The 14,712-nt window shown below is 36.2% G+C and overlaps 1 protein-coding gene across 1 annotated transcript; it reads left to right on the forward strand.

Annotated features, from left to right (window-relative positions):
- Window positions 1-444: 444 nt before the first annotated feature.
- On the forward strand, window positions 445-14,289 carry mfsd8 (major facilitator superfamily domain containing 8). Its single transcript, XM_053511691.1, has 12 exons — window positions 445-720; window positions 3,937-4,010; window positions 5,427-5,470; window positions 5,726-5,966; window positions 6,037-6,150; window positions 6,371-6,515; window positions 7,279-7,337; window positions 7,778-7,889; window positions 9,943-10,077; window positions 10,410-10,513; window positions 11,194-11,414; window positions 11,577-14,289. The coding sequence occupies exons 1-12, from the start codon at window positions 665-667 to the stop codon at window positions 11,781-11,783; spliced, it is 1,512 nt and encodes a 503-aa protein (XP_053367666.1). The 5' UTR covers window positions 445-664; the 3' UTR covers window positions 11,784-14,289.
- The last annotated feature ends 423 nt before the right edge of the window (window positions 14,290-14,712 follow it).

Here is a 14,712-nt window from a genome sequence, read left to right on the forward strand (position 1 = left end):
ATAGCATTATTATAATAGTTATATTTAATAATGAGCAAAGTAGAGTTAAATAAATAAAATCCAGAGTTTTCCAGATTTATGGACACCACAACCCCCCCCCCCCCCCCCCAACTACCCAAACCCCCCCCCCACACCCACCCACGCCGAAGTTTGTACATTTAACCCACACATCACTGTTTTTTAAAAGGTTGCAGTTGAACCCAATCTAAATATCTGAAGTGTACGTATAGTTTATATGTATAAACCTGTAAAACAAAAATGTATGTTAATGTAGACTTAATAAACATCTGATTTTAGCAGGTCACACCAGCATCTCCCTACAGACTCCCGTTGTCTCAATAGCGGGTTTGTTCCTTTCCAATATGGCGGCCGCACTGACGTAGGATCCAATATGGCGGCCTTGACCTTTCACCCTGACGCTGCTGCTCCTCACAATGCGGAAGCTGCTTTAAATCAATAAGAGTGTTGTACTTCAGACTGCTCGGTGTTAATTTATAACACAAACACAACAGGGTCCGCGTGCGACAGCTAAAATGGCGGTGTTGTGTCACCGTTTGACGACGTTTGTCTTATCGAAAATGAGCTGTGAGGATGATTTGGTGAGCTAGCTCGCTAAGTCGAGAGAGTCAGAGTGAGTTTGTTGGTGAAAGACTTTGGAGTGAACATGTCTCTGCTGGAACCAGAAGAAAGGAGTCCTCTGCTGAAGGGAGACGCTGACAGGTGAGTGAATGAGACCAGTGAGACCAGTGTACACACCTCCGAGTCAGGGTTCACACACACACATACACACACATACACAGTCTGTGTTTACAGTAAGTTAGTAAGAGGAAGTGAGATTAACTTGTTTATTAAAGTACATATGAGTGACTGTCGACCATCAAACTGTTACAAAAGTGAGAAGAAGAAAAAACAGGATGCATGAGACTGTACACACTCTGCTGCATACCATTAATAATGATTAAATCACTAGTGTGTTGTGCTGTGGTAGGAAAACAATCAGGTGTGATGAAGCTTAACATGGATTATTGCCCTTTAACACCATGTCCTTGAGTGCTTTATTCCTCCTACACCAGTGATCACATGGTTTTATCCATTTAAACAAAACTTTTATCCCTTTCCAGTATAAAACCGATTCAGATAGGAATGGTGATTCTTTTGTGTGGTGATCCACGTTTCTCCACACTGACTCCAAAATCGGTTAAAAAAAAGGCAAAACAACATTTTTCCCCATTTATAGTGGAACCTCGGATTAAGAGCATAACTCGTTCCGAGTCCAAAACATTCGTAAACCAAATTTAATTTTCCAATAAGAAATAGTGGAAAATTCAATTATTCGTTTCACAGCCCCAAAAAATAAATACATCAAAATAATTAATACAAAATATAAAGTAAAAATAAAACAAATTAACCTGCACTTTACGTTTAAAAAAAAAAAAAAAAAGTAAAAATTAATCCCGACAGATAAGTGTTTCCGTTTATGCGCGCAGGCACTGTGTGTGTGTGTGTGTGTGTGTGTGTGTGTGTGTGTGTGTGTGTGTGTGTGTGTGTTTGTCGTTATGTGTGTGCGCGCGTAATTTGACACCATGCCGGTTCACAAACGCGCACACACACACTAAAGGCGAGTGAGAGAGAGAGAGAGAGTGTGTGTGTGAACCGGCACGGTGTCAAATTACGCGCATGCACACACTTAAGGACAGGCTGAGGGAGAAAATGGATTATAACCTTCTAATGAAAAAAAGTAAAAATAAATCCCGACAGATAAGATTCCCTTTATCCGCGCAGGTGCTCTGTGTGTGTGTGTGTGTGTTAGTTTGTTTGTTCCGGCCTGTTATGTGTGTGCACGCGTAATTTGACACCGTGCCGGTTCACACAGCGCCTGTCTGTTGCTCTCTCTCTCTCTCTTACTAAAGGCGAGAGAGAGTGTGTGAACCGGCACGGTGTCAAATTATGCGTGTGCACACACATAACGACAGGCTGAGGGAGAAAATGCGTGCACGGATGTTGATTATACCAGTAAGAGACGCGCACTAAGACCCAGCAGGGGAGACGATTATCCACTTCCACAGCGCAAGAGAGAGAGAAAACATTGGCTCAGTTGTGATCACGTGACGCTCTGTGTCAAAACAAGAAGCACATGCGTGATACATTGATGCATTGCTCGTTTTTTAAGTCAGAATTTCGGGAAAATCCTCAAGTTCACACTGCAGTACAGTGGAAAACAGCGAGACAAAATGGCGTATTTTCAAACGTGCAGTAAACATTGTTACATTTCGAATGTGTGAGATGCAGTACTTGGTAGGCAAGTTTAAAAAGGCTTACATGTGGTTTACTGCTTTTGACCACATAATGGCAGTGTGGGGAAAGTGCGGATGCACTGCTTAGAATTAGCCAAGTGGATTGGTATGCTTTACATTGTACATTGTATATTGCATGGTGTATAAGACATGTATTAGTCGGGGACTTACGAACCGAGTGCAGAAGCTTCTGAGTGATGCAAAAGAAACACATTTTTATGACGTTACTTTATCAACAATGACGCGCCTTAAAAGCCTCTGATCTGCCTTTTTCTCTAAAATTTGTGAGCAAATTAGTCTTAAACCTCTTTTATTCAAGAATTTAATAAAAGCGAGTTTTGAGGCGGAAACCATTGCTGTTTGTTTATAATCCTACAGGTGGCGCTCTCTGAACTATTCACGCATTTTCCTCCTGTGTGGTAGGAGTGAATTATTTGTTTAGAAGTAATAATTATGGTGGAGGACAGAGATACACGCTGCTCAGTTAATTGTTAAACTCTTGTATTTGAAGTTATTTTGTATTGTTTAAATGCTGCACTTGGTTTTTAAGTGGGAAAACTAATGTTATAAGGAATGAGCTACATTTAATTACTCATAAAACTTAAAAAAATGTTTAAAATTGTAATAAAATCAGGGGAAAATGTAATATCAAGTTGCAATATTAATAAAATATTAATCACTACATTTAATTTAATTGGCCGTGAGGTATTGTGATAATATATCTGGAGGTGAATGGTGATTACTAATTTCTAATTACCATAGAGACCAACACACACACACACAGAGTAAACCGATCTGCACACACACACTATTTGGCTCTGTGTTGTAGTTGATTCTCTTTCTGTGCAGTCTCTCCTGTTGGTTTAAGCAGCACCCTGGTCCTAGAGAAGCGTGGTTTCAGGGTCACCATGTACCGAACCAGCTGTAAATAGTTACAATGACTTGACATGACATGAGAAGTCCCTCCCTCAGCAGTCATGTGGAAAGTCAGATGGATAAAAGTCATGTGATGCGTTGACTGTGGATGTGTTTCACACTTTATTGATCTTAGGAAAGTAGGGTTTATCTTTCCTGTAAGAGCAGAATAGTGAGTGTTTGCACATAGAATAATTAAAAAGTTCCACGCTCAGAGATGAACATGCTGTAATTACAGTTTTACATTCTGGCGTGTTGTTTCCAGTAATAATATATAGAAAAGGAGGAAATATTTGATTCAGTTACATATCAATTTTATGTAACAGGACAATAATTTTTTTTGTAATAAAAATTATTAAAAATAACATAAACAACAATGCTAATAAAAACAAATGCATACAACAACAACAATAATAATAATAATAACAATAATAATAATAATTGGCTTTTTACTGGCTTTTTTACTTATTAAGGGGTTAATCCGATTCTGGCTTGATGTTTCCCTCACGATGTGTTTTACACTCCGAGTGCGTTATGTGGATGAACACGACACAACTTAGATGTTAGAGCGGAAACACTGACATGTCTGAAGTCAGGATTAGATCTGAATCGATTCTGTGTGTGTTTAGTCTTGGCTGAATTAACATTTGTTTATAAAGCTGTACATGTTGTGAATGTTGATGATGATGATAATAATAATGTCTGCTCCTGTGATGTCGTCTAACAGCATACAGGACGCTGAGAAGAGCCGCTGGAGGTCGATTAGGGTCATGTACTTCACCATGTTCCTCAGCAGCGTGGGTGAGGACTAAGTCTTACTAATGTTTTTATTAACTCCTATGTTGCTGTAAACTGAATAGGCCTGGCCTAAACCAGTCTAGAACCTAAAATAGAATTAGTTTAGGTTTGATTTCTCAGACATGTTACTGATATTAAAGCGTTCTGCAAGGGAGAGTGGATAAAATATAACCAAAACAAGAAGACATGATCATGATGGAATCAGAGGAATCCACAGCAGCGAGCAAACATTTCTCATGCTGTCTGGATGGGAGGGGCTGTCCTTATCCTGTCAATCACTGAGACGCTAGCCAATCACAGGGATCTGTGAGCTCATGAGTGCAGAAGAGGGAACATACTGTATTTATGTACTTATATACATTGTTTTTTTTGTTGCTTATTTATTATAATTTGCTTAATTGTATATCTGTTATTTATTCACTTATTATTCTGTTAATGGTTTATTATTTGCTGTACCATTTGTTTGTCTATTATTTATTATAATTTATTTATTTATTATTTGTTTTATTAATTTACTTATATTATTATATTTAATATTTGTCTATTATAATATATTTTTGTTTATTAGTTACTTTATTATTTCCTTCTTTATTTACTTGTTTATTAATTGATTGATTAATGAACTTACTAATAGGTTTATATTTTTATTAATTAGAATTTTTTGACTTAATATTTATTTACTTATCTATTTGTTTTTTTATTTATTATAATTTATTTGCTTGTTTTGTGTCTATTTATTATGATTTGTTTATTTTTTTTTTATATGTACTGTAGTATGTTTTTACTTACTGAAGTATTAGTCATAATTTATTTATTTATTTATTTATACTAACTAATCGTCATTACCGCTTAATCCTGTATTCAGTGTCGTGGGGGTGGGCTTATCCCAGGAGCCTTGGGGCCAGGGTACACCCTGGACAGGGCGCCAATACATCGCAGGGCGCACACACACACTACGGGCAATTTGAGAACACTAATTAGCCTAACCTACATGTCTTTGGACTGTGGGAGGAAACCGGAGTACCCGGAGGAAACCCACCAAGCACAGGAAGAACATGCAAACTCCATGCACAGAGAGACAGAAATCGAGCCTGGCCGGGAATCGAACCCGTGCTAACCACTACACCACCGTGCCGCCTTTATTTATTTCTCTATCAATTTTTTCCTTCATTGTTTGTAATTTATTAATCATTCAATCTATCTATCTATTTGTTTATTTTAAATAATGCAGCCATGCAAAGAAGTAAACATTTATAAAACTTTTGCTAAACCTGGTAAAAATTAGGGTGTAAACAACAAACGTGCTAGTTTTGCAGATTTTGCTTAGAATTCACGGCATTACGCTTGTGATCAGTATAAACTGTGTGATTAATAATAAATATTAGCAGTGTTTTGTAACGAGTGTAACATTCTATCCAGGTTTCACGATCGTCATCACGTCCATCTGGCCGTACCTGGAAAAGGTAACAACGCTGCACGGAGATGGTGGATTCGTTCTTTTTAAAGAAAGATGGATTCGTGCATATTTTTAAAACTAAGGATGAAGTGAAAATTACAGATCAAATTGTTATTATTAGTCTTATAATTAAATTAATCTTAATTAACACTAGCATAATTTTTTATTGCTAGCATTGTAGGATTAAATTCTAGCAATAATAAATTACAATTCTGATTCATCAGTTTGTGTTTGACGTTTAATTATTATTTGATGATTTTAGATCGACCACAGCGCAGACGCCAGTTTCCTGGGTTGGGTCGTGGCTGCGTATAGCCTCGGCCAGATGGTGGCATCGCCCCTGTTTGGACTTTGGTCCAATTACAGGCCTCGGAAAGAACCTCTGGTGTGTTCCATCGTCATCAACGTCGCAGCGAACGTGTACTACTCGTACGTCTACCTGCCCCCGTCTCACAACAAGTACCACATGCTCCTGGCTCGAGCGTTCGTCGGATTCGGAGCAGGTGAGGTGAAGGTGAAGAAGTGAGCTGATGCAGTGTGCTCGATATTAAAACTCCACACAATGTCCTGCAGGTAATGTTGCCGTGGTGAGGTCGTATGTAGCAGGAGCCACCTCGCTGAAGGAGAGAACCAGCGCTATGGCCAACATGAGCGCCTGCCAGGCTCTGGGATTCATCCTCGGCCCAGGTACATCACAGTACATCACAGTTCACTACAGTATACTATAGTACGTTACAGTACAGTATGTTACCGTACATTACACTACAGTATGTTACAGTACACCACAGTACACAACAGTACACTACAGTATGTTACAGTAAGTTACAGTGTGAGGATGGAGCTGTTTTTCGGAATGTGAGACACTACGCAGTATGTGTGTAATCATACAGACGGTGTGTATTTCCAGCTCTTCAGGCAGGTCTGTCGTTTATCGGTGAGATCGGCTTCAGCGTGGACGTCATCCGCCTGAGGTTTAACATGTACACGGCTCCGGCGCTGCTCGCGGTCTTCTTCGGCATCGTCAACATCCTGCTGGTGGTGTTCGTCCTGAGGTAACGCTGTGGATTCACTCTGACTACAGACTACAGCTTCTACACAGATCTCCCTTTCTTTCTTTCTTTCTTTCTTTCTTTCTCCCCGCTTTGATATCTTTCTATCTTCCTTCTTTTTCTTATCTCACCTACTTTTTCCTTCTATTCCTTTTTCTTTCTTTCATCTCCCTTTCTTTTTTTCTCCCTTTCTTTTTTCTCTCCTTCTTTGATATCTTTCTTTCTTACTTATCTATCTTTCTTTCTTTCTTTCTTTTTTACTTTCTTTCATATCTCCCTCTCTTTCTTTCTTTGATATTTTTTTTCTTAATCATCTCCCTTTCTCTTTCTTACTTCCTTTCTTTCTTTCTTTTTTCTTCCTTTCTTTCTTTCTTTCTCCCCTTCTTCGATATCTTTCTTTCCTACTTATCTCCCTTTCTTTCTTTTTTCTTTGATTTTTTTTTCTTACTTATCTCTCTTTCTTTCTTTCTTTTTTTCTTTCTTTTTTCTCTTACTTATCTCTTTCGTTCTTCCTTTCTTTCTTATCTCTCTTTCTTTCTTTCTTACGTTCATATCTAACTTTCTTTCTTTCATATCTTTCTTTCATATCTCTTTCTTTCCTCTTTCTTTCTTATCTCTTTCCTTTTTCTTTCTTTCTTTTCTTCATATCTCTTTATTCATAACTTCATTACTTCTTTCATTCCATATTTCTTTTCTTTTTCTTTCATTCCTTACTATTTTATTGATTTATTTACAGTATGTTTGTTTGTTTGTTCCTACCTACCAGGGAGCATTGTGTGGACGACTATGGCAACCAGATCAGAGCGATTAACTACTCTTCAGAAGGTAGTGAAGCTGATTAATTTACAGCGCGCACACACACACACACACACACACACACACACACACACACACACACACACACACACACACACACAGAGCGGATCTGTGGGATGTGAATGGCTTATTTCGTATATATGTTTTATAAAACAGCTGACTACAATAAGCCGCTTATTTTTAAATGAATACACTAGAGGTCTGCAGCCTGGACAAATTTACAGCATTAAAATAGTTTTCTCTTGGTTTCATCAGTGACGTTTCACCTACATACAGAACATCTTTCATTTGCTTGTTTCTCATTAATTTCTTACCCACTGGAATAAACTTTACTGTAATTATTTATGAGTATTTATATTCGACTGTGACTTTAGGTAAGATATTTAAGAAGCTATTTAATTATTTTATTTTTTTGTGACTGCCAGTTTGCATTGTTTTTATCTTTACAGAGCAGGAACTAGTCGAGCCTCCTGAAGTGGAAGGAAATATTGACCAGGTCGCAGTGCTTACATCCAACATCCTTTTCTTCATCATCCTCTTCATTTTCGCTGTGTTTGAAACGTAAGTGTTACAGATTTACAATTCTGTCATTTCTAACCTCCAAACATTTTACAGTAAAATTACAAACTTATAAAACAACAAGTGAGACCAAACTTAAGGTCATACTCTAGACAATTTTATTTTGAAAATGTTTATTTGGCTATGACTTACTCAAGTTTAAAAACCTTATGGAGAATTTATGAAATATTAAAAACTGTTGTTGTCGAAAAACACTTTTGCACATGCAAATGCTTTTTGTTACTTACATAAACTACTTACATAAAGCTCTTTTTATATAAAATCATATTCATCTGAATGCTTGATCTTTACAGTTCAGGGGCCTCCCGATATGATATCATCACCATACTTAGGTGGTGTATTGCGATTTGGTATCACGATTTTATACATATCGCGAATCGATATTAAAGCTTTTTTTTCAGATTTTTCTGCAATTATAAACAAACTTAATAAGCAAATAATTCGTTTCTACAGGATGCTGCGCTGTGTGAATAGTTTAGAGTGCACCACCTGCAGGATTATAGAGGAACTGTAACATTTTACCTCCTGAAATGCAAACGTATGAAGTAAAAATTAATTTTAAAAAATCAATAGTGTGATGAGACATGAATTATCACACAAAAGCGATTGTGCTTCATAACTGAATCCGTTTTGTTTTCACGATCCATATTATTTGTATACATTTAGACATTTGTCATGGGTTCACAAGCTAACACTATATAGACAGAGTGACATTCTGTTACTGGAAAATCATCCACCCCACAGTGGCTCAATGTAAAAACATTTCCTTGAGATGATGATGTTCACTGCCTTTATTAACCAACATTATAGTTTTTATTAATTAAGTAATAATGTTTAATTACAGCCTCATTTGCATAGATTTAGACTTTTTGTGTTTGATATAATATCACTAATAAAATAAATCTAAATATACATAAAGAAAAAGACTAGAATTTTTTTCACACACATAATGTATAAAAACAAATCAAAGAACGCTAAAAAAACACAATTAGCTAATGATTTTCCATGATACAATTTTTTGTTTATTTTAACAGGTAGAAAAAAAAAATAAGGTTCTTAATATATTATTTATTTTTGTTTATATGTGATTTATATTTGTTTATCAGAAAAACCAAATAAACATCATGAATGTCTGGGCATTTTAAAGGAAAGCTGTTTACCATATATGGTGATTTAGGGGCGTTTCTTTACGCAAATGAAAAATAAACAGTGCGTAGGATTTCTCAGTGAAGGTTGTGTACAGTAATGTATACACACGTGATAAATACTGATCCTCTTGTGAAGTTCTTATACACACTGGTTTATATTTTACTCCAATTAATGTAATCATTGTATGTTTAAAGAATAATTCAAATATCTATTAAAATTTAAGTATTTTTATGACATGACCAATCCCTCTAGGATAAAATAAAACATTAAATGTCCTTTTAATTACTGTGCAAAGTTTTAATTTTAAACACTTCTGGAAGGCGTACTTACAGGAGTGTAAATGTCATACCGTTACACTCCCAAAAAGTGTTTTTTCTTGTGTCTTCTTTCATGTACATGCCAAAATCTAGGAGAATTAAAAGAAAGATTGATAAGTACAACTAGACAGATAAATAAATACAACTGCTGATTCTTTGTTTGAGTGGGTTTTACACATCGTGAGTCGATTCATGTATCGCCACACAGACCCTGAAATTAATTGGGAAAAGTAATATTTAATTTACACACGTTTACATTACATTTGAGGTAAAATGTTGCAGTTCCGCTATACTCCTGCAGGTGGTGCACTCTAAACAAATCACACGTTGGCAGGCAGCGCAGCATCCCTTGTGGTAGAGGCAAATCATTTCCTAAATTTGATTGTGTGTGACAAATTCGTAAAATATTTTAATATAGAATCAGGATATTTATAAAATCGTGATACTTACAGAATCGCAATACGGATTGAATCGTGATAATTCGTATCAGAAGGTCCCTGGTGAGTCCCATCTCTACTATTAATATAATTATGTAACTCATGTGGATGTTTATTTTTTTCTCTCTGCAGGATATCCACCCCTTTATCGATGGACATGTTTGCATGGACGAGGAAAGACGCCGTCCTGTACAACGGGATCATTTTGGCAGCCATCGGCTTCGAGTCCATCATAGTGTTCCTGGCAGTGAAGCTGATCTCTTTGCGGTATGTACAGGTGTTGTATTTAAATGTAATTTTGTCCAATTGATTAAGTACAGGTAGTCCCTGACTTACGAATTTCCGCAGATATGAACGGATCGTGGTTTTACTTCAGTGTGGGGAAAGGGGACAAATTTAGTCGAGTGGATTGGTTTGGTTTATATTGTATATTTGTGTCAAAGGCGTGTAAGACTCACTTTGTGTATGACTTAAGAACAAATCGGACTTATGAACGTGCTCACGTAACAGAACTCATTCATAAGTCAGGGATGACCTGTATACTACTCTGTGTGTGTTACAAAAGAACTGTTACATTTTTTTCTTTCCCCTGTCCACAGGTTTGGTGATCGTCCAGTGCTCTTGGCCGGTCTGATCATCATCTTTATCGGGTTCTTTATCCTGCTCCCGTGGGGAAACCGATATCCAAAAATTCAGTGGGCAGGTGAGGAATCCTGTCCGTCATCAGTTTAATTAGCCAAAGATTAATTTCAGACAGTACAGATGGATATGATGATTTGGTTCATGTCTATCAATTTTATCATGACTTGAATGTTTTCTCTTTAACTGTAGTAAAAAAAGTCTAGACTACATTGTTAGTGTTTTTTTTTTTGTTTTTTTTTTAAAGTTTTCCTTTTTTGTCTGTCTCTTATTTTCTGTATTTTAATGTGGTTTTGATTCAATTTATGATTAGTTGTTTAGTTTCTAACTAAAGAGAGGATGTTATGGTTTTATCCACATCGCTTGTGTTGTACAGTTGTGTTTGTCTGCACCCTTGTTGCCGCCCATCTTGGCCAGGACACTCTTAAAGAAAGAGATTTTTAACCTTAAAGAGGATATTCTTGGTTAAATAACGCATCAATATTAATTAAAAAAAATAATTGATCAAATCAATACCTAAATAACAATAAAATTCTAATAGTAATATTAGCATTTGCTTTGTAGAGTGACGTTACAGTGAGATAAACAATTTTAACGTCATTAAAATCCTAGAGATGTTGTTTATTGTGTATTCAGATTAAGGCTAAGAGCTGCACCATTTACTCAAAAAAAATCACATTGCCATTATTAAACTGTTTACGTTGGGTTACTTTATTACATTCCTGCTTTTTCCGGGCTCCACAGATCTCCAGAACAACACCATGCCAGCTTTGGTTCGTTCCTCGGTCTCTAACAGCACCGTGGAGCCGACCGGATGCCCTTCAGATCAGACCTGGTGCCAGTTCACCCCCGCCATCCACCTGGCACAATACCTCACATCCGATGTCCTGATAGGTGTGGGCTACCCCGCCTGTAACGTCATGTCCTACACACTGTACTCCAAGATCCTGGGACCCAAACCACAGGTCTGATGATGATAATGATGAAGTAAAGGAACAAACTAAATATGTAAACCTTGTAATACTGTAGATTCAGAGCCAAGCAATCCTTTATCTCTTTCAGTAACTGTGTGTATATGTATGTATGTATGTATGTGTGTGTGTGTGTGTGTGTGTGTATTTTCACAGGGTGTGTACATGGGCTGGCTGACGGCCTCAGGCAGCGGTGCTCGGACCCTGGGCCCCGTGTTCGTCTCTCACGTGTACACCATCCTGGGTCCTCGCTGGGCCTTCAGTCTGATCTGCGGGATCGTCCTGGCCGCCATCGCCCTCCTCACAGCCTTGTACAGGCGACTTATAGCGTTCTCCGTGCGCTACGGCAGGATACAGGAGTGAGGACGTCTGACGGACATATCCCACTTTGTATTCAACCCTTACGGACTAAACCTCTCGGTGGTATGGGATCGATGAAAGAAGAAGAATATTAAATTATTCACAGGAAACTGAAAAACAGGGTAGAAAAAAAGAAATACAGAATACAGGAACATGCTTTACAAAAAACACACACACATATTCAGCTATACAACAGTGCATGGAAGTAATTTGCATATCGGAACATGATTGGCTCTCATGTTTTATGATGTAATGACACTAAAAGGGATGATGAAGCTCATGCACAAAATCCTATGCACTGAGAAGTTATATGTGCAATTATTACTAAAATAACAACCTCCAGCATAAAAAAAATAGAATATGATATTTTTAAATGTTTAATAGTTTATAATATATATATAAAAAAGAATTATAATGAAATAACAGCACAGGCCCAGTAGACAGGAGAAACCATCCTTCCTGTTACACGTATCTGTATTTAACTTAAAAGCTCATTTTTATTGTCATGCTTTCTGAAAATTGAATCTGCTCAGGTTTGCGAACTTGAAAGAATATCTGCTTATTTAAGTTTTATTGTCTAAGCTTTTGTTTTAAAGCTGTTTTTATATTGTTCGGGCTACTCCATGAAAACCTTAGCTTAACTTTGACATGAAGGTGAAAGTCTAGATTTTATCATTTTTTTCTGTTGTTGTTCTTCTTGGGAAAAGCGCTTCCACCTGTACTCCAGCATTACCATCAGATATGATGGAACAATGTCTGAGAAGACAATCTCTTCACACAAGCCTGAGTAATGAAGCGCCACAAGGACACGAAAAGAATGAATGTACCATAAAAACAGGAAAACACTCAGCAAGATAATTTGGAAATTATCAACAATATGGTTAAGTATTTAAATCTGTTAACTTATGTAAAAAATTTACAGATTTTCTCTGTGTCTCTTCAGTGTTTTTAAAATATGGTCAAAAAGAAGGTTTTAGAACACAGGATTTTTTTTAAGTACTGAGTACATTACTAAGAAGTTAAGGTAAGATCAATATTGGGTTTATTTATAGTCCTGTGCAAAAGTCTTATTATCTTTAGTACAAATTTTGTTATACAGTACATGTTGATCGTGTGCATTATGATGTACAAAACCATTTACTATTTCCAAACACCTTAAAATGAATTAAGATAACATTCCAGAAATATTTGCATAAAACCCCCTAATGTATGCTCCGGGGTTTTGCTAGAAAATAGACAAGAGTGAGTGTGACAACACTCATTCTCCAGCACACTCAGTAAAACCTACCAGCTGTTTTACTTAAAAGAAACTGCACACATCTGTATTTAACACTACTGATTACTGAATACTGACTGTTTATTATTAGTCTTTAGTCCTCCTCATGGAAGATTCTTTTATGAAACTTTTTTTATAAAAGTTTTTTTTTTTTATGTTCCCAAGACATTTGCTCAGTACTGTAAATAAACCAACTGTTGGGTTTTACTGAGCAAAAAAAAAACATAAAGGAAACTTCCATTAAGAGGACTAAAATTATTATTTATTTCCACTAACATACTATCGAATGAAATGCAGAACACTTTGACATTAGAAGTGCTTCTCTCTCTAAATATTCTTCGAAATCTCTGAGTTTCATGTGAAGGAAATATGTACATGTTTTGTATAGTTTTAGTGGATGTGTGTGTGTTTTGGGTTTTGTGTATCTTTTCAAAAGTGTTTAATGTCAAACTTAATGTGCTGCCATTTTTTTTTATTTCATTGCCCTGGTGGAAGAGATTTGGAACTCAATGGGATTTTTTTTTTCTGGTAAAATAAAGGAATAATAATAAAAAAGTTGATATGAAAGTAATCAGTAATGTTAAACACAGATGTGTGCAGTGTTATAAGTAAAACAGCTGGTGTGTTTTACTGAGTGTGCTTTAAAATATACCAGAGTTCTTCTGGTAACTTTGTCACACTCAGTCCTTCCTATTTTCTAGCAAAACCCTGGAGCATACATTAGGGATTTGTTTTCTGTCAGTTGTAAGATATGTCGTTTTCTTTACAGGCATGTAAATTTTCTTTTATAATGCTATTTATTCATTAATCTGTGAGTTAGGTTTTGAAATATTAAATGATTTTGTACATCATAATGCAGACATGATAAACATCTACAATGTGCACTACAGATAATAGGGTGCATAAACTTTTGCTCAATACTTAATTTTAGTTTTTCATGAAAACATAAGTGCAATATGAAGTAATGAACTGAGTTTATACTCTGAACAAAAGACGAGTGAAAGGTGGATGGCAAACAGCTGCTGTTTTCATGGAGTGACCCGTGTGTACTTTTATATATTTCAGGTGTATTAATTTCAGCGTTTCCTGTATGAATCAGCTAAAACAAAAACAGGTTGGAAAGTATTCTGTGTGCATGATTCAGGACAAATATCATGTAAGAGTCAATGTGTTAAAGGACAAATGAGTCTGGGACTAACTGTGAAAATGCATCTATTAAATAACTGAACTAAGGATGATTCGAAATTTATTCAAAAACAGCTTATTTATTGCACTATTTTTTTTCGGTAACATTTTGGTCCGACGCTGTAATACAGCTAGCAGATTATTTTACTGATTATACAATTTAACCAATCTTTTGGAGGTTGATTTATTTAATCAAAGCAATGATGGAAAACAGACGTTTTTTGATTTAGAATTAATTCATACATTTAAAATTATTTATTTGTAAACAAATATATTATTTCTTTTACAAATGTTAATAGGTCCAAAATAGACAAATTCCTTGATTAAAAAAAACCTGCTTCGCATCTTCCACAAATGTGTTTTGCAGGAGTATTGCTTCTTTATCATATATATGTGGTGGATGCAATACTGCCACCTTATGGACAGGAGTGGGACGCAGAAGCTTGGCAAAGGAAAAAAAAAAAAGCTACC

This window comes from Clarias gariepinus, chromosome 14 (assembly GCF_024256425.1).
Source record: "Clarias gariepinus isolate MV-2021 ecotype Netherlands chromosome 14, CGAR_prim_01v2, whole genome shotgun sequence".
In the NCBI taxonomy this organism is placed as follows: domain Eukaryota; kingdom Metazoa; phylum Chordata; class Actinopteri; order Siluriformes; family Clariidae; genus Clarias; species Clarias gariepinus.

What these genes read in the sequence shown, in the direction of transcription:
- mfsd8 (XM_053511691.1), top strand. Translation starts at nt 665, where the DNA reads ATGTCTCTGCTGGAACCAGAAGAAAGGAGTCCTCTGCTGAAGGGAGAC. An exon ending in ATTTTCGCTGTGTTTGAAAC is followed by an intron (nt 7,890 to 9,942) that starts GTAAGTGTTACA and finishes TTCTCTCTGCAG; the next exon opens with GATATCCACCCCTTTATCGA. An exon ending in GTGAAGCTGATCTCTTTGCG is followed by an intron (nt 10,078 to 10,409) that starts GTATGTACAGGT and finishes CCCTGTCCACAG; the next exon opens with GTTTGGTGATCGTCCAGTGC.